The sequence below is a fragment of the Cotesia typhae genome, unplaced genomic scaffold, assembly GCF_013202065.1.
Source record: "Cotesia typhae breed Kobodo isofemale line unplaced genomic scaffold, CoteBio_Ctyphae scaffold_121, whole genome shotgun sequence".
NCBI lineage: Eukaryota > Metazoa > Arthropoda > Insecta > Hymenoptera > Braconidae > Cotesia > Cotesia typhae.
Window position 1 is genome coordinate 2,142,323 of NW_027423773.1, and position 22,664 is coordinate 2,164,986.

Below are 22,664 nucleotides of genomic sequence, written 5' to 3' on the forward strand. Positions count from 1 at the left end.
ACAAAAATAAAAACATAGCTTTATTAGAACACGTTTCGATTTGATTTCACGAAAATTAAAAAAAAAAAAATTAATAATTCAAAAAGTTATCGCTGTTTTTGTAGAGCCCGTTCCTCCCAAAGTCCTTTGCGGTGATCATCATAAGTCCTTGGAGATTCATCTAAAATCAATCGGACAAGAAAAATTAGTTTTATTAATAGATAATCTTGTGCCTGATCGAAGCTTTTTTTTTTTTCGAAATTAACAAAATGGCGGCTTCAGGAAATTTTTTTCAAATTTTCGAGAAAAAAACCGACAGTTTATTGTTAGAAAAAAATCGAAATTTTTGAAAAAAAAAAAAAAATCCTTCGATCAGGCACGAGTTTTTAATGTTTTTCAAAAGTACAATAAATTTTATTGAAATCTACCGAGCAGTTTTTAAGTTACAGTGATCACCAGTTCAGAAAACATAGTTTTGAGAAAAACGCATTTAAAGTTTTGCTATGGATTTATGTCGAATTATAAGAATTATTTAATAACTTACACTGAGTCATCTATTCCTGGACCATATAATAGCTCTTCAGCCGTCATAGCAGCTTCCAAAATATCGATTTGCTGGTGCCTACGTTGCAATCGACCTTCTCGGGTGTTATCATTAGCGCGCTTATCTGCTACTTTCATATGTGCAGCATCCATTCTTTCTGCATACCGATGAGAATTAGGCCCACAATTAAGTCCTAGTGTATTCATCAAGACTAATAATGAATTTATATCCTCATTAAATATACACATAGCAACGTATGCAGCTATTTGTACGATAGTATAACTAGTATTTACCGTTTTTGGGCATATTTTCCATACTAGTTGGTTAAAGCTTTCATTATTATTCTGATTGAATCCACCTACACATCTTGAAAGTAAATTTTCATTACTAAGATCTTCGTATATAGGCTTGATAGCTTTTAAAACATCAGAAGGTAAAGGAGAATAATCGTGAGAATAGGTATCAAGCTCTCCTCTTGCTTCAGCGCGCTGGTAAGAGCACCAAGATTCTTCGCCTTTTGGACACATATCATGATTCGGTTTTTCATCACTCGAGCCGTAGTGATAAAAGGTTGCCATTATAGCAGATTTCATATTTTCAATAGAATCACAATGCCGGCGTATTGCTAAACCATAGTACACAGTTAGTTTGTCTATTACTTTTCCTGTGAGCTTACCTCGACCACCAAGACCTTTTTGGTTACTCTTCAGCGTACGTAATCGACTCCCCATCCGCTTTTGGACATGCCCTATACATTCCTTTTTATTTACAGTTGTATTTTTGTAAGGATCTGATTTTATAATTCCTGAATAGGTCTTGGAGTCACCATCACCAATATAGTTGGCATACTTAACTCCATATTTAGTTTCAGAATACGAAAACATTTCGACCATCGCATCCACCTCCATTTTCCCAGAAGACCCTTTATGATTAGCAGAAGACACATCTTCATGCGATTGATACCATTCCTGGAACTCAACAGTATTTGGTTTTTTTTCCAATACTCACATAGCTTACAATATGCACTTTTAATGTTTATGTCAAGAATCTTTCCAGTAAAATATCCAATTATAGAAGAAACTCCAAATGACGATGTATATCCCCGTTTTTGCCAGGTTCCATCTCCCGATACAGTTAGATGATTTATATCTTCATTTTCAGTTGTTGGCATTGCTTGCTTTTCTTCATTCACAGCTTTTGTCATGAAGGTTTCTGCGATGGTTTTACTACAATTCAAAATCTGTTTCAGTAAAATTGTATGCGTAGATTTATCTAAAAAAGACGGCATGTCCATCAGGCAGCAAAACTTGCACAATCCTTCGTATCCTATTCCTAGTATTCTCATTACAAAAATAAAACGTCTGTTTATTTCATAAGAATGCCCAACGAAAGAACAGGAAGGAATATATTCATTTCCACAGTTATTACATGCAACTATAATTTTGAATCCCAGCCCACGTGTACTTGCTGTTTGAAACACTACATTTCCATCACATTTTTTACATTTTATAAGAGCAGAAATTGCAGTGAATACCTAAATAAAATTTATTATTCGAAATTCAGTACTGCTGTCTTCAGGTACATCATCTTCAGTAATTTGTTTTAATTTTTTAGAAGATATATTCTAAATACTTTCATCACGTTCGACTGTTTTCGGATTAAAAACATTCTTTCTTTTGACTGAACGCGACTTATTAATTTTTTCAGAACTCCGAAGTTCTCTTGAAACCTTTCTAGAATCACGTCCCATGGTTAATAATTTAATTCACTTGAGAAATAATTTATCACAAAACTATCGACTGATCAGTGCAACGACTACAGGTATACTGGCAACCAAAAATTATTTTTCAGTTCTTGTACTACCTACAAATTGTGAATATATGTAGAAGGATTTATATATATATATAATTATACATACATTAAAATGGGGAGATATTCATGACAATGAAACCCGAAAGGTCGGTTGCTTGCAGCTGTTTCTAGCTACCTGCTCTCGAATGCCACGTAGCACCCGAGTGTCCTTTGGTCATTGTTAAATAACTCGAAAAGAATTTGTCGGATTCACTTCAAATTTTCACACAATATTTTTAAAATATTATACTTTAAGAAAATGCAAAAAAAAATCGATTTTTTTTAAATTCTGACTACCCCTAACCCCTTAAAAAACAATAGGGATTTTTTCTATTTTTGCATAGGAAAAATTCTTATATTGAGATAGAAATTTTTCCAATGTTAACATGGGAATTTTTTCTTTATTAACATGATAGAAATATTCATGTGACATACGAAAAATTCATTTATCACTAAAATTTATGTAACTTAATTTAATAATTACAAATTTACATAACAATTTTCTCATTCGAGCAATTTCAGATAATTTAAAAGTAAAACAGTGATATACAGTCGGTTTGTGATAAAAAAAAATTCGAAGAAATTTTTTTCAAATTTTGCTTTACATTTCGAAAAAATTAAAAATCCAGCAGATTATGGACGGTGTGGCTTAAATTGCCATAACTTTTTCAAAAATTGACTTATCAGGACGTTTTTTTTTTCAAAATTTTTTTTATTAAATGTTCTTTTTGGGAAAAAATAGAAAAAAATTATTCAAACCTATCTTCATCGTTATTTTTTAGATTTTCCAAAAAAAACTCAGAATTTCTCGATGATAAACATTTTTAATTTCTTTTTTCTTTCTTTCATATGAAACTTTGAAATTTTTTACAAATATCCTGAAAATTTCAGAATGCTGTTTTTTCGATTTCTATTTTTTTTTTCAATTGAAAAAAAAAATTTTTTTTCATGTCATAAATGAATTTTTCCTATGGAAAAATAGGAAAAATCCCTATTTTTTTTTACCGTGTATCCGAGTGAATTTTACAGTTTACTTTTTTCCATGAATAAATTATAGCAAAAAAATAAAAAAAATTGACATGTAAAAATTTAAAAAAACTAAAAATGCAATTTTTCAAAAAAAATTTTCCGGAAAAATTTATTTGTTAAAAAACATAAAAAAATGCTCAAGTGAACTGCTAACTTAAATGTAATAAATTTTCTTACCTATCACCGTATATATTTTCAAACAGTATAAAAAATAAAAAAATCAGCAACAAAAAAATTTTTCCGTAATTCATTTTCAATAAAAACTCGTCAACGATTTTAATCCGTTATTCAACTGATTAGATTAGTAAATAATCACCGAAATTTATACTCTTAATATAATTAATTAAACATGTGTTTTGAAATTTACATTTTATTGTATTTCTCTACGATAACAAATATTCACGTTCTGAACCTATAGACATTAAAAATAAAATTGACATTCCCGTATGATTGATAATGTCGATTGTGATAGCTAAACTGTTATTTGCACGCCTCAAACATAAAGCTCTCACATTATCAATTATGAAAAATTTTTAATTCAAGGTAAATTAAATATTGGAATCAGTAAAATAGAATAAATATATATTGAGTTATCTGTCCGTGTATTACCGTAAATATTTATTCATATAACGCGTAGTCTTCAACAAGTGTTTGACTAAAAATAAATTTCAATCGCTCACAAATATAACTGTTCCCACAACTTCTTATCAATAAATTATTATTAATAAAATTATGTCACTGTTACAATAAAAAAACATTTTTTTCACAAAACATATGACATATTTTTCTTACTTAACATTCAATATTATTGCTTTACTATTGGCATAATTCGATAGTATGTTATTTATTTTTAGTATTAATGTCACGCAAATAAAGTTATTAATTACTTTAATTAACCTAATTTACTTTCATTGATGAAAACGTGTCCAAGTTAATTGCTCGCAATCATAATGGTATGATAATATTTTTATTGCTCTAAAAATAAATCATCACAAGTTTTAATTTTAATTCATTCTTTTTTTATCTTGATCAAAATTAGGTAGTGTAAATAATTTACTAGAATTCAAATTTGAAAATGAATTTAAGATTTGCATATATTTTTATCCTTTGATATATTTGACCAATCACGTTACGAATAGTTTGCTTACATGATATATTTTCATATTTTTTATCTAAATTATAAAAGTGGAATATAATTTATTAATTTTAAAAGTATCACAAAAAAATTTTTTTTTTTTGGAAAATTGACCGTATCTGCTAATTTTAAAGAGAAAGTTTATGATCTCGGGTAAAAATATTTTTTTTATTTATTGCACGCCTCATAAGCGAAGCGTTGTGCTCTACTCTCGACATGTCAAAAAAAAAAAAAAAAAAAGAGTTTTCTCGAAAGAGAAATTGATTTTTTTTACACGCTTTTTATTAGCTTCATTTGTATGTTTGTATGTTTGTAACCGTCTTCTTTGGGCGCGATTTTGACCCACTTTAAACGGCCAGATTTCGTTCAAACTTTGTAGATTTATCGAGGACCGATGACAATACACTAATTTGATAAAATTATTCCATTTTTCAATTTGCAAAATAAGATTTTTGTTAATTTATATAATTTTTATCTATAGTCAATAAGACAGAAATTTTAATTTTCCAACCATTATTTTTAGACGATTTATCTAATATTAACAAAGTGCATGCTGGTAAGTTAGTTGCCAAATAATAGTTTAAAATTAAAAAAAAACAAGCTATTATAAATAAACCAAACTAAAAAGTAGAAAATAAATAATAGTTTAAAAAAATTAAAAAACACACTTTTTATAAAAAACCGAACTAAAAAAATAGAAAATAAGTTTTAATAAATTTAAATTAAGAATAGTGTTAAAAAATTCAATAAATGTAATTAATAATGGTGTAAATAAAAAAAAATGTATTTTATTTTAAAAAAAGCGTGGGGTGCTTTTTAAGATATTCTAAAAATGATAATCACTCTACTCATATCTGTCGATAGAATATTTATATCTAATGACCCATGCGCCCCACGCTTTTTTTTAAATAAAATACATTTTTTTATAAAATCATAAATTTTCTTTGCAATACAATTTATTGTTTAAAAAATTAAAAACTATTTTAGACGTTTTTTTATTTAAGTATCACGTATAAGAATAAAAATTTTAAATATTGATTTTAAAACTGACAATAGTAGTTTGTAAATAAAATATATCATTATGTTATTAATCACTAATATGTTAATTATTGGAATAACTGATTTACTATCAATCATACTACAGGCACGGGTAAAAAGTTGAATTAAGCGAGTTAAAAAAATTGATAATCACCTATTGTTAATCAGGACAGATAGCTTCATTATTTAACTCTTTTTCAATCTTTTAACCTTGAATATCATTCATCAATTAATTAATTGCTGGTTAATATTTGTTCTCTAGGCAAATATGGGAATACTAAATTTTTAAGATTAATTTTTTTTTTTTTTTTTATTGATAAATAAGGTGCCGTTAAAATTCATTAAAAGAAAAAACATATCAAACAGGTTATTTTATTTAATATTTAAAAAAAAATTTAAATTTCCCGCTAAAAAAATCGAAGATTTTCAAAAATCGGGAAGTTATTGGTTTTATTTTTTTTTTTTTTTTGCAAAAATCAAGTTTTCAGCAGATCTTGACGTTTTAAGGTCACAAAAAGCTTCCCTGACTACTTTGACCACAATTTGGACCGATTCAAACCGGCAGATTTTGAGAAATCTCAAAAAAATTAAGGGAAAAAAAAAAAATGTTATTAAATGTGGTTTTTTTGGAATAACTTTTAAACGGCTTTACCAATCAATTACAAAAACTCTCCGTTTTAATGTTCTGGGGCTCTGTCGCTGTTAGCTCATCTTAACATAGTCTCAAAAAATTAAAAAAAAATTTTTTTGAGACTATTTTAAGATTTTTTTTAAAACTATTTTAAGATTTTTTTAAGACGATTTTAAGACTCTCTATAATAATTTTCCGGAGCTGTCGCTGTGACATCGTCATATTTTCAAAAAAAATTTGAGAACCAAATTTCAAAAATCTGCTCTCAGAATTTTTTTTTTTGGCGTCTTAAAAAAAATCTTAAAATAGTCTTGGTTTGTGCGTTTCATTAAATATCAATCGTACATTTTTTTTAGGATTGTTTTAAAAAACTGAGAATAATTAATTGAAGATACAACAAGTATTTTTTTATTAAAAATAACATAAACGAGCGGTATTTATTTTTTTGTAAAAAATTTTTGAAGTTAGTGACTTCCTATATTTTACGTGAGTGGAAGTAAGTGCCTCTGTAAAGAGAGGCAGCACTAGTGCGTGAGAAAGAAACCAATAGCCGTATCCTATACTGGTGTCTTTTTCTTGTCTATGAACGTTCTTAATTGTTAATGTCATACATAGTTATATCTTCTCAAAAATAGTCAAATAAGCTTCCTAGGACCTCTAATGTGAAGAACTATATAATTTCCCAATTTTTGGAAAATCATTTTCTTCAATTAAAAAAAAAAAAAAAAAAAATATTCTTTTAATAATTCAAGAAAAAAAAAAAAATAAAAAATAATAGAGAGAACAAATATAGCGAATAAACTATTCAAATTAGATATATTGCGCAATCTAAACGCAGAGGTGTCATTATGAATTATGTAATAATATTATAATGAATCGCGCGTGAGTAAAGCCTTGCACTTTGATAAGTTGTCCGTGCAATCCGTACAATCGTTATCTCTGCGGAGTTGAGATTTTGACCGTGAAGAAGTAAAAAAAAAAAAAAAAATATTTATATTTATATTTATATTCAGTGTGAGCGCTCTCGAGATAATTGTATCATAAAATAGTGAAGATAATATCTCCGATGAATTAAAAAAAAAAATTGTGAGTAAACAATGTTGAGATAATTGATTGTCATACGGAAGTAACATACTACAAAGTTTCAATTGCATTTATTCCATTCGTTGCATTAGTTAGTGAACCTATAAAGAAACAAAATGTCTCACCCCGCGTGACTAACTGAAAAATTTATAGAATGTGTGTTAAAAGACGCAAACAATGACAATTCAATTTGAGTAACAAAAATTTCGGTGACAAACGCAACTAACAAAAGCGACAATTACTCCAGTGAATTGTACCGAGTTAATTTTGATGTTACGCGCAATGGAATTGCGGGAAAAGGTTCGGTTATTGTCAAGGCGAATTACAGCACTGAGGGAGTGCACAAAGACTTGGTGAGTGATAAAATAGTATATTACACTACTAGGACCGAGATTTCAACTTTTGGCCTGTGTAGTGTATACGATTTTTCTTCATAGCCGGTCGAAAGTACGTTATCAATTTTACTTTTTTTAACTTCAAGTGCAGATAAGTATGTCTTGATGCCTGCCCCAACATACGCGGCACGAGCGAAGCGAGTGCTGCTGGTCGTGGAGGCAGGCATCAAATACATTCGAAGAGTCAAGTCTGGTCATATTTTTTAAAAATAAATTAATTTCATTTTTTCAAAGATGTATTTATTTTCATTAGTTTAACAAATTATATTAGTTATTATAAAATTTATCAAATAAAACATATTATAAGCGAAAAACTCTTATTGCATTTTTTTTAATCGTTTCAATTTTCTCTTGAATGATCGCAATTATTAATAATCCTTCCATAAAATACACAGTTTTCAAACTTGATATTGGAGCAGTTAAAAATTATATCTCCACTGAGTATACAGTTTAATATTAATACAGTTAATATTGAATTAACAGATTGAGTATACAGTTAATATTAAATTAACAGATGACAAAACAACATTGATAAATATTTTTAAGGTAAGAGGTAGCAATAGAAATTACAGCGGTTAAGAATTTGCTATAGTGACGGAATAAACAGTCCCTAGTTACAAGTGTAATTACGTATGAGAAATTCTTTCCTCCCGCCGTTACAGAGGGCGCGCGTGTACTTCTCACAGGGAGTTAATGTTAAACTTTCTTTCCTGCCATTAGAGAGGAAAGTACGTACTTTCGTCCGAGGTATGAAGAAAAAATTGTTAATTGTATTAAAAGTAATTGTGATTATTATTTTACAAGATCGAGGACACCAAAATATTTGACAATGAAATTCTGATGATGACCAAGACTCTCAGAGAAATGGAATCGGTACTTCAAGACGGTACTAAATTCGGTGGCCAATGTTACTATTCCCAGGTGAAGAATCCTGCAATGCTTATCATTGAAGATTTGACTCCTCTGGGATTTAGATTGGCTGATCGACAAGCGCGTCTTGATCTTTCACATTGCAAATTAACGTTGCAGAGATTGGCCAAGTTTCATGCTAGTTCTGTTCTGGTTTGCGAAAAGGTAATTTTGAAAATATAAATGTGCGCGCCTTATAATCTCATTTTACACAATAAAATTGATTAAAATAAAATACAAAAAATAATATAATAAAAAATCTAGAAAACGGTTGACTCTAAAGGGCATCCTTGCAACTTTCCGCCAATTCCATATCCAAGCGCTTAAAATTGTACCTTTATGACGTTTTTGAATTCGAAGAGCTCAAAAATACAATTTGTGTGTTATTTTGAGCTCTCCGAGCTTTTTCGTAGTTTTTTTGAGATTTTTCAAAATCTACCGGCCCGAATCGGTCCAAATTGCATTCAAAATCTAAGTTCAGTCAAGCCCTCCCAAATGCCACCAACCGCGATTAAATCGGTCAAGCCGTTCAAAAGTTATGAGAGGTTAACATACATCCTAACATTATATTAAGATTTTTTGTATCAATTTTGGATGGCTGCAAGGAGTTTCGACTTCATGGCCAATTAAATAAATAAATAAATAAATAATAATAATAATAATCCAAACACACACACACACACCATCGTGGGAATAGTCAGGGAATCTTTCTATAAATTGGTTAATTGATAAAAGACTTTTTATTAGTAATTCTCTGATGATTTAGGATCCACAAGTCAGAATAAATCATCGCAGAGGAATGTTTTCTGCAGAATTTCCTCCAGCAGTTTTGACATTTTTCATAAGCGGCATGAGATCTCTGGCGAAAGCTGCCGATTCGTGGCCAGAATTGAGCGAAGATTGCAAAAGGAAACTAAAAAAAATCGCAGATTCTGCTTATTCCATAGCGTGCGAAATAGGGAAGCTAAGAGAAGATGAATTCAATGTAATTAACTATGGAGACTTTTGGGTTAACAATATGATGTTCAAATACGACAAAGGAAATGTTACAGATCATATTTTTGTAAGTAATTTTGGTAAATAATTCTGTGAAGTATACTTCACTGATAGAAGGATTTGTTTAAATTTAATAAGCTTTATTAACAATTAATAAATTATTTATTAAATGTTAATAAATATTTATTAACAAATAATAAGTAATTTGTTAAGTACAATTTATTAACTGTTAACGAATATTTATTTAAAATAAAAAGCAAAAATAGCAATTTTCTTTCGACACTTTTTATAACTCTATAACTGGAATACATGATAATAATTCAATTCACTAATTAAATTAACGTTTTTAATATTTAAAAATATAAAAGATAATTATGAGCTGTGATAGAATTTGTTATTTCACAATAAACGTTAACCACTGTGACGATCGAAAAAAAGAGGTGATTTTTGGGAATTTTTTTAAAAGGGAAAATAAATGAATTTAGGGATCGGATTTTTTTTTTATTTTATTAAAGGTACATTAATTTTTATTAAAAAATATTTAATTATTATTTTGAAGATTTTCATTTTAAAAAAAAAGGTGACTAATTGAAAATTTTCTCACTATTCTTACTGTTTTTTTTTTTTTTTGTTTTAACCCGGCTGAAAAAATTTTTAAAATCAAAATAAAAGTATATTAATAAATATTTATTGAATGTTAAAAAATATTTACACAGAAAAAAAAATTTGCTTGAATCAAGTTTATAATCTTGGAGAACATTTTTTTTTACCATTTATTTTAGAATTGCTCCAAACGTAAAGATATGAAGAAAAAAAATTTTTTAGTGTTAAAAAATTGTGTTAAAATTGTCGTTTGTTTAAGATCTTAAACGTGACACAAGCCAAAAAAATATTTTAAGACTTTTTTAAAATGCCAAAAAAAATTCTGAGAGCAGATTTTTGAAATTCGATTTTCGAATTTATTGTGAAAATTAATTTTTAGAAGATTTTACAACTTTTTAATCGCTATATTTTTGAGTAAACTCTTTTTAAATTGTTCAAAATTTATTGTCAGACAATTTTAAGACGCTCCTTTTTAACTTATCTTAAAATAGTCTCGAAAAATTTTTTTTTTATTTTTTTAAAACGATTTTTAGATTATTTTAAGACTAATCTAAGACTCTATAATAATTTTCCAGAGCTGTCGCTGTGATATCGTCTTATTTTCAAAACAAATTTGAGAACCAAATTTCAAAAATTTGCTCTCGGAATTTTTTTTTGGCGTCTTAAAAAAGTCTTGATTTGTGTCACGTATAAGATTTTAAACAAACGACAATTTGAAGACGATTTTTTTTTTACACGGGCAATTTCAGAAAATTTTTTATGTTCACTAAATTTTCAGTTTTCTAATACCAAAAGGGCGAATAACTTGATATATACACCCTTTTGATTTTGGAAATTTTTTTTTCTTCATTTTTAGGCTTTAAACATGTTTATAAAACGATTGGCACAAAAAAAAAATTATACGCCCTTTTGGCATTAGGCACGCGTTATATTCTTAGCTCAAGAATTTTTGTCTTAATGCAAGATTATTATTATTATTATTATTATTATTATTATTTTTTTTTTTTTTTCTTTAGTGTATATTATATAGATATATAATTTGCATAGAGCGATTTTTTTTTAATTTTTTACAATGAATATTTTTAAACAGGCAATGAAGAAATGAAGTTAATAATTAATAAATGAACTGAAATAATTTTTCCCCCTATATAGTATAAAATTACTTAAAATGATACATAAATTCATTACAAAAGACCTTTTAATCCAAACGATTGATGATTGATGACAAATAATGCATCGAGAGTTAAATAGTATTATCATAATATACTGCGCGTCAATCATTATCAACTAGTTTGTTCATAAAATGTCAGTAATCTAGAGAATCGCTTGCTATTAATTTGGCATTGAGAGACGGAAAATAAAAATAAACTTCTAATGAGTTATTTCAAGATAATAATAACAGCAACTGCAATTCATAAGCGTGTTTGCATAGTTATGAAATAAAAAATTTACTTTGTAAATGTATTTAATCTAACAGTCTCATATGCGGAAGTATAAAAGTTCAAACAAACCTGAATCGTATGCAGTCGCTACTTCATTGTCATTGAATTGATACTTAGTGTAATTCATAAGTCCTTGCAATTTAGTTGAATCATGAGCGAGATAGAGTGGTTGACGGAGGAATTTATACAAAATGCCCTTCGAAATGCAAAAAAGGATAATTCAATTTTGGTAAATAATATGGTAGTTAAAAATGCAACTGACAAGGGTGATAACTACACCAGTGAAATGTATCGGGTTTATTTTGATCTGACGTGCAAAGATGGAAAGAAGAAATGTTCGGTTATTGTTAAAACCACTCACAGAAATCAAGGAAAGCATACTGAGTTAGTAAGTTCTAAAAGTTACGTTAAAAAAAAAATACGATGAGAAGAAAAATTTATTTTGAAAAATGACAGAATTTTTGTGATGAAAAATTAAATTTTCAACAAATTTATTTCTTAGCTGAAAAAATAAAAATTTTTTTTTACAATGACTTTTTGTTGAAAAAAAAAAAAAAAAGTGTTTTTGATTTGGAAAAAATAAATTTAAGATAGACAACTTTTTTCCGTGTAGATTTAAGAAAAAAAATTTTTTGATAAAAATTCTCAAGATGACACTGGATATCATCCCAGATTATACTCAGTGATATCTGTAGTAAAAAAAATTTCAGATAGTAGCTAGTATAATCCAGATTATACTGGGTGATATCTGGGATTATACTCATTATAATCTGAATTATACTCATTATAATCTTGATTATACTCATTATTATCTGGATTATACTACGTGATATCTGGATTATACTCATTGTAATCCAGATTATACTGTGTGATATCTGGATTATACTCATTATAATCCGGATTATACTAGCTACTATCTAAAAAAAATTTTCACTTAGTATAATCTAGGATGATATCCAGTGTAATCTTATTCTTACCATGTAGAAAATATTTTTTTTTTTTAAAGTGATTGTATAAGTCATTATTTTTTCTTTTAATTATTTCCTTCGAACCATTAAAGTTTTTCTAAGAGTGGTAATTATGGTAATTACAATGATTAATAATTAAATGGTAATAAAAATGATTGTTTTTAGATCGAAAGTGCAGATTTGTTCGGAATTGAAATGACGATGATGACATCAACGCTCAGAGAGATGGAGTCTGTGTTAAAAGGTACTAAACTCGGTGGATTGTGTTATTTTACCCGATCCGAGAATCCTAAGGTGCTTATGATTGAAGACTTGGCTCCTTTGGGATTCAAAATGGCTAATCGACAAACCGGACTCGATTTCAATCATTGCATGCTTGCATTGCAGGGCCTGGCTAAGTTCCATGCCAGTTCTGTGTGGATTATTGAAAAGGTTAGCTTATTAAAAAAAAAAAAAAAAAAAAAAAACAGAATGATCCTTAAAAATATGATGTGGATTTCTTTGAGAAGATCCAAGTACTTGTGATTTTTCATAAAAAATATATAATTTCGCCGGAAATCTGTTTTAGAATCCCAAACTCAAGGAAATTTACAGCAAAGGTATGTTTGAAATGGATTTTCCAAAAGACATGTCAAATTTTTTCGTCAGCGGGATGAAATTTTTGGTAAAAGCAGCCGAATCATGGCCGGAATTAAGAGACGACTGCAGAAAGAAAATAGAAAAAATAGCTGACGTTGCTTACGATAAAGCCGGAATTGCAAGGAAGTTGGATGAAAAAGAGTTTAATGTTATAAACCATGGTGATTTCTGGGTTAATAACATGATGTTCAAAGTACAATGACAAGGGTGATGCTGTAGACCACATCTTTGTAAGTTTTATCTCAATAATTACAAATGTAATGGCTAATTTAATAATTGTGAGGAATTTTTTCAGGTTGATTTTCAACTTTGTTCTTACACTACCCCGGCATTAGATCTCCTGTATTTTCTAAATTCAAGCGCCTCTGAAGAGGTGCTTGAAAATCACAGAAACTCGTTGATCGAAGGCTACGTAAAAACCCTTTCTGAGACGATGACAAGAATCGGCTGCAAGACTAAGGCTCCTGGTATCGAATATTTTAAGAAAATATTGGCAGATAAAGCGATCATTGGGTTCGTTATCGCTTGTGCAGGTCTCCCGATTTTGAAGCTAGACAAAAGCAAAGCTCAAGGCTTGGAAGAAATGATGAGCAATAAAGAAGACTTTCATTTAATGGCGTATAATAATGAAGCTTATAGGAAAGTTATCGTTCCTAGGCTACATGAATGGGATTCTCAAGGACTCTTTGATAAATAATGAGTTTTTGATTTTAAATTCTCGTTATTAAAAAACTTTTAATTTCTTCATAGATTTGAAATGTATATTATTATTATTATTATTATTATGATTATAATTATTAATATTATTTATTAATTGTTTTAAAAATTCTGCCAGCAATGATTTAATTTTGAGGCTATATAAATGGACGTTAGATTACTCTAAGTATTAAATGGTTTCTGTAACTTGATTATTTTTTTTTATTGTGTTCGTAAATTTTATTATTTACATTGTAATTAATTGTTTATTTTGTTTGAATATAAATTATTGCTAAAACACATATATTTAATTTTTTATAAATTATTAATGCTTAGAAAATGTTACCGATTTTTTTAATTTTTGATTAAAATTTTTTATTTTATAATATAATTTAGTTGAAAAATATGAAAATATATCATGTAAGCAAACTATTCGTAACGTGATTGGTCAAATATATCATAAGCATGAAAATATATGCAATTCCTAAATTCAGGCACGCGCTTGCGCGCGCAAATTTGAATTCTAGTATACGTAAAAAGAAAATATATAAAATTAAATAACATTAATTTTAAAAAATTTGGAAAACGGTTGACCCTGCAATTTTCCGCCAATTCCATACTTAAGTGCTCAAAATTGTACATATTACGTTTTAGAACACTAATAACTTCCCAACTTTTGAAAATTTTTAAGTTTTTTAGCGGGAAATTTAAAATGATTAAATTTAATTTAACTAGAATTTGAATTTGCGCGCGCAAGTGCGCGCCTAAATATAGAGTTTGCATATATTTTCATGCTTATGATATATTCGACCAATCACATCACGAATAAATTGATGCCATATACATTTCATCTCAATTTTATATCAAGGAAGGATTTTATATCAAGGAAGGATTAAAGACAAACGAAAGCAACGAAACGACTAAATAGATTAAAAATTTTACATTTTTTTTTCCAAGAATTTAAAAACCAAGAGCGCGCTCAAATAAAAAAATGTATATAGTTTTTAATTATTTTTTTCTTGCATAAAAAATTTATTAACAGTACAATTTCAATTTTTAAAGCAATGAATATGTATCAATTAATATGATTTTTGTCCATAATAGAATCATTTTTAAAAATCGTCGAGATAAACAACTGACTCATTTTTTGGACACTCGTCTGGATACGCTCTGATATTTTCTTTCTCACAGTCAATAAGATTAAATGATAAATCAAAACATAATCTTATTGCTAACAAATAAAATTGTCTGGTAATCTGTTACAAATAATATGATTAAAAAAAATAAATAACAATACCCGTGTAAAAAAAAATTGTCCGAAAATTGTCCTAAAAGAGTCATAAGCTTAGGATCCTAAATGTGACACAATTTAGGAAATTTTTATGACAAATTTATGACACAAAACCGAAATGAAATTTTGATTTTAGAAAAATATTGTCACTATTACTCTGAGAATAAAATAGTGTAAAAAGTATATTTATGACAATTTTAGGACACTTTATAATTTTAGTACACTTTTATGACGACTTTAGGATACTTTTATGACAATTTTATGACACTTATGATAATTTTAGGATATTTTTAGGACAATTTTAAAATACTTTTATGAAAATTTTAAGACAATTTTATAACACATGACAATTTTAAGATACTTCTATGACTATTTTAGGATACTTTTATGACAATTTTAGGAGAATTTTAAAATACTTTTATGACACTTATGACAATTTTCGGATACTTTTAAGACAATTTTAGGACACTTTTATGACAATTGTCATAAGTGTCATAAATTTGTCCTAAAATTTTCATAAAAGTATCCTAAAATTCATAATAGTATCCTAAAATTGTCATAAAAGTATCCTAAAGTAGTCATAAAATTATCATAGAAGTATCTTAAAATTGTCATGTGTTATAAAATTGTCTTAAAAATGTCCTAAAATTTTCATAAAAGTATTTTAAAATTGTCCTAAAAATATCCTAAAATTATCATAAGTGTCATAAAATTGTCATAAATGTACTTTTTACAATATTTTTTCTCTGAGTATTAGCGACAATATTTTTCTAAAATCAAAATTTCATTTCGGTGTTGTATCATAAATTTGTCATAAAAATGTCCTAAATTGTGTCACCTTTAGGATCCTAAGCTTATGACTCTTTTAGAGGACAATTTTTTTTTACACGGGTATTTAATAAATTATTTTACTTACTTTATCATAGATACATATAGGTTGACTTTTTTTACCCCAAGTCCTCTCAAAAACCTCATCAAACATTTCTACTGGCCGTTTATCTCCGGGATTAATTTTCCACAGACTAATAAATGGACCAATTTTGAATTTATCATAAAGTTCGATTGATTTTTTGAAATAATCCAATTGATTATTTATTCCACTAAATTTCGCTACGCAAGTTCCATACTCCAGCCAATGATCCTCTAAATAAGAATGATAACCATAATCAAACCATTTGGTCTTTAAATCAGTTATAATTGGTGACAATTGCAGTGCGTCGAAATATTGTGAGCAATTACAATAGAGAGGCTCGAATCTTTCTCCCACCGAAGGCATGAATTCACCGATTATCCATTTCTTCTCTTCACACATCGAACCTGGATCCCATTCTGTTCTCTCCAAATATTTATAGCAAAGTGCTGGAGTCCAATAATGTGTAAGTATAATTCTCTCAGCGACCTGAGTAAGATTGCCTTTTTCCACTTGATAATCTTCACACACTTTGCGTTGTATCCAGCTGGAAATAAAATATTTTTTTTTTTTTGTTTTGTTTTTAAGTAATTGATAAGGCAATTAATTATTTTTTAAAACTAATTGAAATTAATATTTATCTATTTATTAAGTTTACTTTGATAAATATCCGAATTTTCTCACAGAGAAAATATTATTTAATAAATCTACTAGAAATTTAAATAGCGCGCTTTTATTTTAGCCTTTGATTAATCGCATCCCGTTTTTTTGCAAGTTTCAACCAATAATTAACTTTTAAATTTTAATGTATTTTTATTTAGAGGACTTAGAGATTTTACACTGGAAAAAAAAAAAAAAAAAAAAAAAAATAACTCGAATCAAGAGAAAATTTCTTGAATCAAGAAAGGAATTTTAAAGATTTTAATTGTCTTGAATCAAGACAAAAAATTTACTTAATTAACTCGCAGTTAAAAATTTTGCATTAAAAAATTTTTAACATTTATTTTATTAAATCAGCACAAAAAAGTGTTGAATTTTTAACATAAAAATTTTTAACACAAAATTTTATACGCAATGACGCCAAATTTTTTACTGTCTTTAAAAATTTTTTCTCGACTAAGTTTTTAAAAATTATTTTCTTCATTCAACTTAATGTTTTTTTTTTTTTTTATACAAAATAAAATACTCGGCTTAAAGTTTTAGCACTTACCTATCAGTGCTTATTAACCCAATTATAAGTGTAAAAATAATAATATAATTATAAAAATTCATTATTTATTTTCAACAAATAATTCTGTCGTAAAAAATTGTGATGAACTGAAATTTTAATAAAAATGCCGAATTTATATATGTAAAGCGACATCAATTATTTATTGCGTAACGAATTAATTCATGGGATCATTGAAGTTATTTACGGAAGTATGGCAAAATTGAATGAAAATTGATGAATCTTTGTGAGTATTTATTGAATAAGAGTATAAATTATCTACGAAAGGTATACTTAAAAATAATTGTCATTATAATATTTTCCTGTTTTGATCATTTTTATTTTCAATTAATAAGATAACACCTATTTAAATTTCTATTCTTAAACTGAGTAAATATAATTTAAAAAAAAAAAAAAAATTATTTTTAACAATATCATTTTTTAATTTTTGAAATTTCTACTTTTCAATTTTTTTACTATATTTTTTTGTTACTACAATTCTTAAAATTATTATGAAAATTAAGTTAGCCCACACTCAAAAATTTTAGATTTTTTTATTTATTCAAAATAAGAACTAAAAATCTATTTTTTAAAAATTCCACGGATAATTTTTAGAATTTTCTTCATGTGAAAATTTTTATTAAAATTTTTTTAAAATTATTTTTAAATTAGATAAATTCTAAAAATTATTAAATATCTGCTAAATTTATTTTCATAAATTTACTCCGAAAAATTGGATTTTTTATTTTTCTATTTTTCTTAATGTCAATTTTTTGCTCATTTTTTTTGCCATAATTTTTTTGTTAGAAAAAATTAAAAAAATTAATTATTATCTGCTAAATTGATTCTTATTTTAATTACTATAAAATTAAAAAAAAAATTTTTAATGTATTTTAACTTCAGTGTTATAAAATGACAGCAAAATTTAATGTCATATTTCAGTTTTAAAATTCAAATTTTTGGCGCGTAAAAGCGCGCCATCTTGATCACTGAAAAACTACATAACTAAGACAATAAACCTTATCAAAATATTTTTCCCGATTTACATTGCATATTCGCGTATAAATCCACACATAAAAAAAATGAGCGTAACCGTGAAACACAATGTCCGTGTAAGTTTTTCGAGATTTCAGTGATTTGTAATCGAGATAATTTTTGTCGTGTGTCCGCTGTCCGTGAACAAGTACAATGAATATTTAAAACTGACCTATGTGTTATTCCGCGAACAAATTGGTAAAGCAAGTTCGGATAAAAATAAAACTAAAAATTGGATTAAGTAAAAGGAAATGATTAACACAAATGCAGGATGATATAATGCCGAGTTTGTTTACCATTTTGTAACTGGTTGTATCAATATACAACTGCTATTAGCTATTAGAGTATTTTAGTGTCTGATGTATTGTTGGTGCATGTGCCCGTGAAAACTGCTTCGTAAATAAAATTTGAAAAATAATTTTTTAAACAGGGTTGTATGCATTTAACTAGTGTGTATACAGTCAAAGAGATTTAACCGGTTATATGAGTAATAAAAATGCTGAAACAATTGCAAACGGGGATGAGGGCTTTCCTTCTAATGGCTTCACGTGTGTGGACCTGCATCTGCTTTCTCCTCAAGAAACAGGTTAGAGCCGTAAGTAGGTGCACTGCACCTCTTTTATTATTTATATTATTTACTATTACATCATATAGTTATTTGTCTACTATATGACGTTCAAGTTTGCAGTCACTTGACAATTTCTTTTGATTTTTTTTTGCAAAAAAATTTGTGTGAAAAATTGCAGTTTTTATTTTTAAGTGTCATTTTTTTTTGCTATAATTTGTTTGTTAAAAAATTTTTTAATTATTAAATATCTTCTGAATTAATTTTTTTGTTTACTCTATATATATTGTTTTATTTTTATTCATCTTTAAACTCTGTTGTTGTTATTAAATGAAAATTAATTTAGCTGACATTTAAAAATTTTTTTAATTTTTTCATCAAAAAATTTTTTTATTAAAAATATTATTAAAATTTTTTAATTAAAAAAATTATTGAAACTTTTTTTTTTAAAAAACTATTAAAATTTTTTTATTAAAAAATTTTTTCATTAAAAAAATTATTGAAACTTTTTTATTGAAAAAATTATTAAAGTTTTTTTTATTAAACAAATCATTAAAACAATTATATAAAAAAAATAGTGAAAAAAAAAATAAAAATTATATTCTTAAAAAAATTATAAGTGCAATTTTTTAAAAATATTTTTTAGTTATAATTAAATAAAAAATAAAAAACATTGGCCAACTTAAATATTATTGTTATTATTACTATTATTTGTCATGTGTACTGAACTAATATTGTTTTTTATTTTTTAGGAATCTATTGAAGATTTGTGGAATTTAAATTGAAATATATTTATTTATCCTTAACATTTAATTATTTTATAAAAATTGTCTATTGATTTTTATTATTTATAGAATATATAAAAAAAGCTGAAACTGCAGAAATTATTGGAAACAGCAAGCTCTTACACCGATTTACATAAGATAAGAGCTCCAGTGTTTGATGCAAAATAAAACTTGGAGCTGACAGAAAATTTTGAGATTTTTTTTTTTATTACTGTCAATCGAAAAAAAAAAAGAAAATTGTTTGGCTTTTATTAACAGGCATTTGTAGTTTTTTTTTTTTTTTTTTTTTTTTTTTTTTAAATAAAAAAATTATTTAAAGGTATATATTTATAGGAAAAATATTTTATTAATACTAATTTAATTGCTAAATATTTTTATACAATTTTAAGTTTATTATAAATTTTAAAATTTTATGATAATGAGTAATTGATATTACAAAAAAAAAATTATTATTAATTTGAATAATTTAAAAAAAAAAAATTGAAAATTTTTGCGCTTCTATTTTTTAATTATAATTCAATAGATTGTAATTTTTTTTAAGTAATTATTTAACAATGTCATTCAACGTCTCATAGCAAAGTGATTTATTTGTATGACTTTTATTTTTTAAAGGAGCTTTAAATTAAATTGCACATGTCTCGATATAATTACAAATATTAAAAATTTAGCAGTGACTTTAGCAAAAAAATTTTTTAAATATAAAAAAATTAAAAGAGCTTTTATTTTCTGTAAAAATATAAATTATTATAAATTTTTAGTGCCACAATTTGTTAAAATAATTAAATTTCTGCAATATAAATTAGAAATTATTTAAATTCCATAAAATCTTCAATAAATTTCAAAGTAATTATTTTTTGACAATTTTAATATCTAATTAATTTATATTTAGATTTCACAGATGCAACCGGTTAAATATGAAATTTTTCCACTGTCACCTTTATCAAAACATCGATTAAGTATGTTCAATAATATTATTTAATTTTTTATTAAATAATTTTCATTGTTTAATTAAATGTCCAAAAATCGATAAGCAATTAATAAAATGATATTTTTGCAGGTATAGTGAAGAGAAAAGTTCTAGTATTAGATTTAGATGAAACATTGATCCATTCACATCATGATGGAGTAGCAAGACCAACAGTTAGACCTGGTACACCACCTGATTTTGTACTGAAGGTGATAATCGATCGGCATCCTGTCAGATTTTTCGTACACAAAAGACCGCACGTTGATTTTTTTTTGGATATTGTAAGTCAATGGTAAGTATAAAGTTAATTTAAATATATTGTAATAATTTTTATACATTTGAATGATATCGCATTACTAATTTTAATTTGGAGTAAAAATTTTTTTCACTCCAACTGACCTAAAAATATTTATCTGTAAAAAAAGTAAATAGATAGAGGAAAAAAATTTTTGCATTAGTCACACGATATATTATTTACAAAAAAAAAATTTTTTTAACTGACTACAAAAATTAAAGTGACGTAATTTGTGTTCGTACAGCTAAAAAAAATTTTTTTAATTATCTTTTCTCTATAATTGAGTATTCGAAGTAATGAAACTATTGAATATATTAATTTGAGTGTAAAATTTTTCTAATAAATAATATTTAATTATTACAGGTACGAATTGGTAGTATTTACAGCATCAATGGAAATATATGGAGCTGCAGTTGCTGATAAATTGGACAACAATCGTGGCATTCTTAGACGTAGATATTACAGACAACACTGCACTCCTGAAATGGGATCATATACTAAGGACTTGGCAGCTATTTGCTCTGATTTAACGTCAGTTTTTATACTTGACAATAGTCCTGGTGCTTACAGAGCTTATCCACGTAAGACAATTATTTTTTATTTTATTTTAATATAAATTTAATTCAATTCATTTTTAATATAATTTAAGGTAACGTACCCAGTATTTAAACACTTAGAAAAAAATTTTTGAATTTTTTTAATACAAAATTCGTATATTTATTATGAGTAATATTTTATTTTATTTTATTTAAATAAACAAAAATTTTTTTATTGTGACTGGCGGGACAAATACAAAATGTGTACATGACGTTTTTTATTAAAAAGAATTTTATATTATTTCAACCTTAAAAACATTATTGTTTATATATTTAACTATAAATTATTTAGGATAATTAAAAAAAAAACTAATAAAGTTCGGCTGAAAAGTTACTAGGAGAAAAAAATCGATTAAGAAAAATTTTCATTACAAATTGGTAAAATATAGAATTTTAATAATAAATTAGAATTAATAAGAGAAATTTTTTAATTTTAGTCAATTTTCCCATTTCACATGAAATGTCCCTAATACAAAAAAAAATTTTTATTTTTAATCGTGGCTTCTTGATTTTGTAAAAAAATTTTTAGTTCATTTTTTTAAAAATAAAATTATTATAAAATTGAAATTTAAAATTTAAAAATTAATTTTATTAATTATTTTTGTCCATGAGTAACTAATTATTAGATACTCCTTACTGCAAAAATTACTGTCATTATATACATTAATAATTATGTACTTTAATTAAATAAATTAATTAATTCCAGATAATGCGATACCAATAAAATCATGGTTCAGCGATGCCGGTGACACAGCGTTATTAAGTTTATTACCTGTACTTGATGCACTTCGTTTTACTCAAGACGTACGTTCAGTGCTATCAAGAAATTTACATTTACCACATAGTGGTGGTGGCGGATGGTAGCAGTCTAGTGTTTTTATTATGCTCGATTGATTTGCTGAAATAGTTTAATTAACGGTAATATTAAAAATATTAATTAATAATAATAATAATAATAATAATAATAATAATAATAATAATAATAATAATAATAACACGGGCAACATAAAAAATAAATGTCATATATACGTATACATCGTGCGTGTCTTCATTACACATTTAAATAATTGAACTA

At 26.3% G+C, this 22,664-nt stretch overlaps 5 protein-coding genes across 8 annotated transcripts; 3 read left to right on the forward strand and 2 right to left on the reverse strand.

Annotated features, from left to right (window-relative positions):
* Positions 1-13: 13 nt before the first annotated feature.
* On the reverse strand, positions 14-4,075 carry LOC141533617 (uncharacterized). 3 transcript variants are annotated; one of them, XM_074252607.1, is made up of 3 exons: positions 3,771-4,075; positions 524-1,491; positions 14-160 (listed from the first exon to the last, which is right to left on the reverse strand). In XM_074252607.1, the coding sequence occupies exons 2-3, from the start codon at positions 1,429-1,431 to the stop codon at positions 157-159; spliced, it is 912 nt and encodes a 303-aa protein (XP_074108708.1). In that variant the 5' UTR covers positions 1,432-1,491; positions 3,771-4,075; the 3' UTR covers positions 14-156. The 3 variants fall into 3 exon arrangements, with proteins under 3 accessions (XP_074108708.1, XP_074108707.1, XP_074108706.1); XM_074252606.1 differs by having other exon boundaries at positions 3,581-4,075; XM_074252605.1 differs by lacking the exon at positions 3,771-4,075 and adding an exon at positions 2,442-2,646 and having other exon boundaries at positions 524-2,386.
* A 4,242-nt stretch (positions 4,076-8,317) lies between these two features.
* On the forward strand, positions 8,318-11,745 carry LOC141533866 (uncharacterized). The gene is made up of 4 exons (XM_074252958.1): positions 8,318-8,413; positions 8,490-8,759; positions 9,361-9,657; positions 11,671-11,745. Exons 1-4 carry the CDS (start codon positions 8,318-8,320, stop codon positions 11,743-11,745), a joined length of 738 nt encoding a protein of 245 aa, XP_074109059.1.
* On the forward strand, positions 11,433-13,991 carry LOC141533719 (uncharacterized). The gene is given in 5 exon segments (XM_074252744.1): positions 11,433-12,023; positions 12,769-13,035; positions 13,172-13,432; positions 13,434-13,472; positions 13,538-13,991. Coding segments are annotated over 5 exon segments (1,206 nt in total). The 5' UTR covers positions 11,433-11,786; the 3' UTR covers positions 13,940-13,991.
* An 18-nt stretch (positions 13,992-14,009) lies between these two features.
* Positions 14,010-18,421, reverse strand: LOC141533867 (ribonuclease T2-like). The gene is made up of 3 exons (XM_074252959.1): positions 18,393-18,421; positions 16,146-16,686; positions 14,010-15,194 (listed from the first exon to the last, which is right to left on the reverse strand). Exons 1-3 carry the CDS (start codon positions 18,419-18,421, stop codon positions 15,051-15,053), a joined length of 714 nt encoding a protein of 237 aa, XP_074109060.1. The 3' UTR covers positions 14,010-15,050.
* On the forward strand, positions 18,418-22,586 carry Dd (CTD nuclear envelope phosphatase 1-like protein dullard). Of its 2 annotated transcripts, none has more exons than XM_074252520.1 (5): positions 18,418-18,976; positions 20,621-20,687; positions 20,789-20,990; positions 21,357-21,574; positions 22,296-22,586. In XM_074252520.1, exons 1-5 carry the CDS (start codon positions 18,878-18,880, stop codon positions 22,451-22,453), a joined length of 744 nt encoding a protein of 247 aa, XP_074108621.1. In that variant the 5' UTR covers positions 18,418-18,877; the 3' UTR covers positions 22,454-22,586. The 2 variants fall into 2 exon arrangements, with proteins under 2 accessions (XP_074108621.1, XP_074108622.1); XM_074252521.1 differs by having other exon boundaries at positions 18,421-18,967.
* The last annotated feature ends 78 nt before the right edge of the window (positions 22,587-22,664 follow it).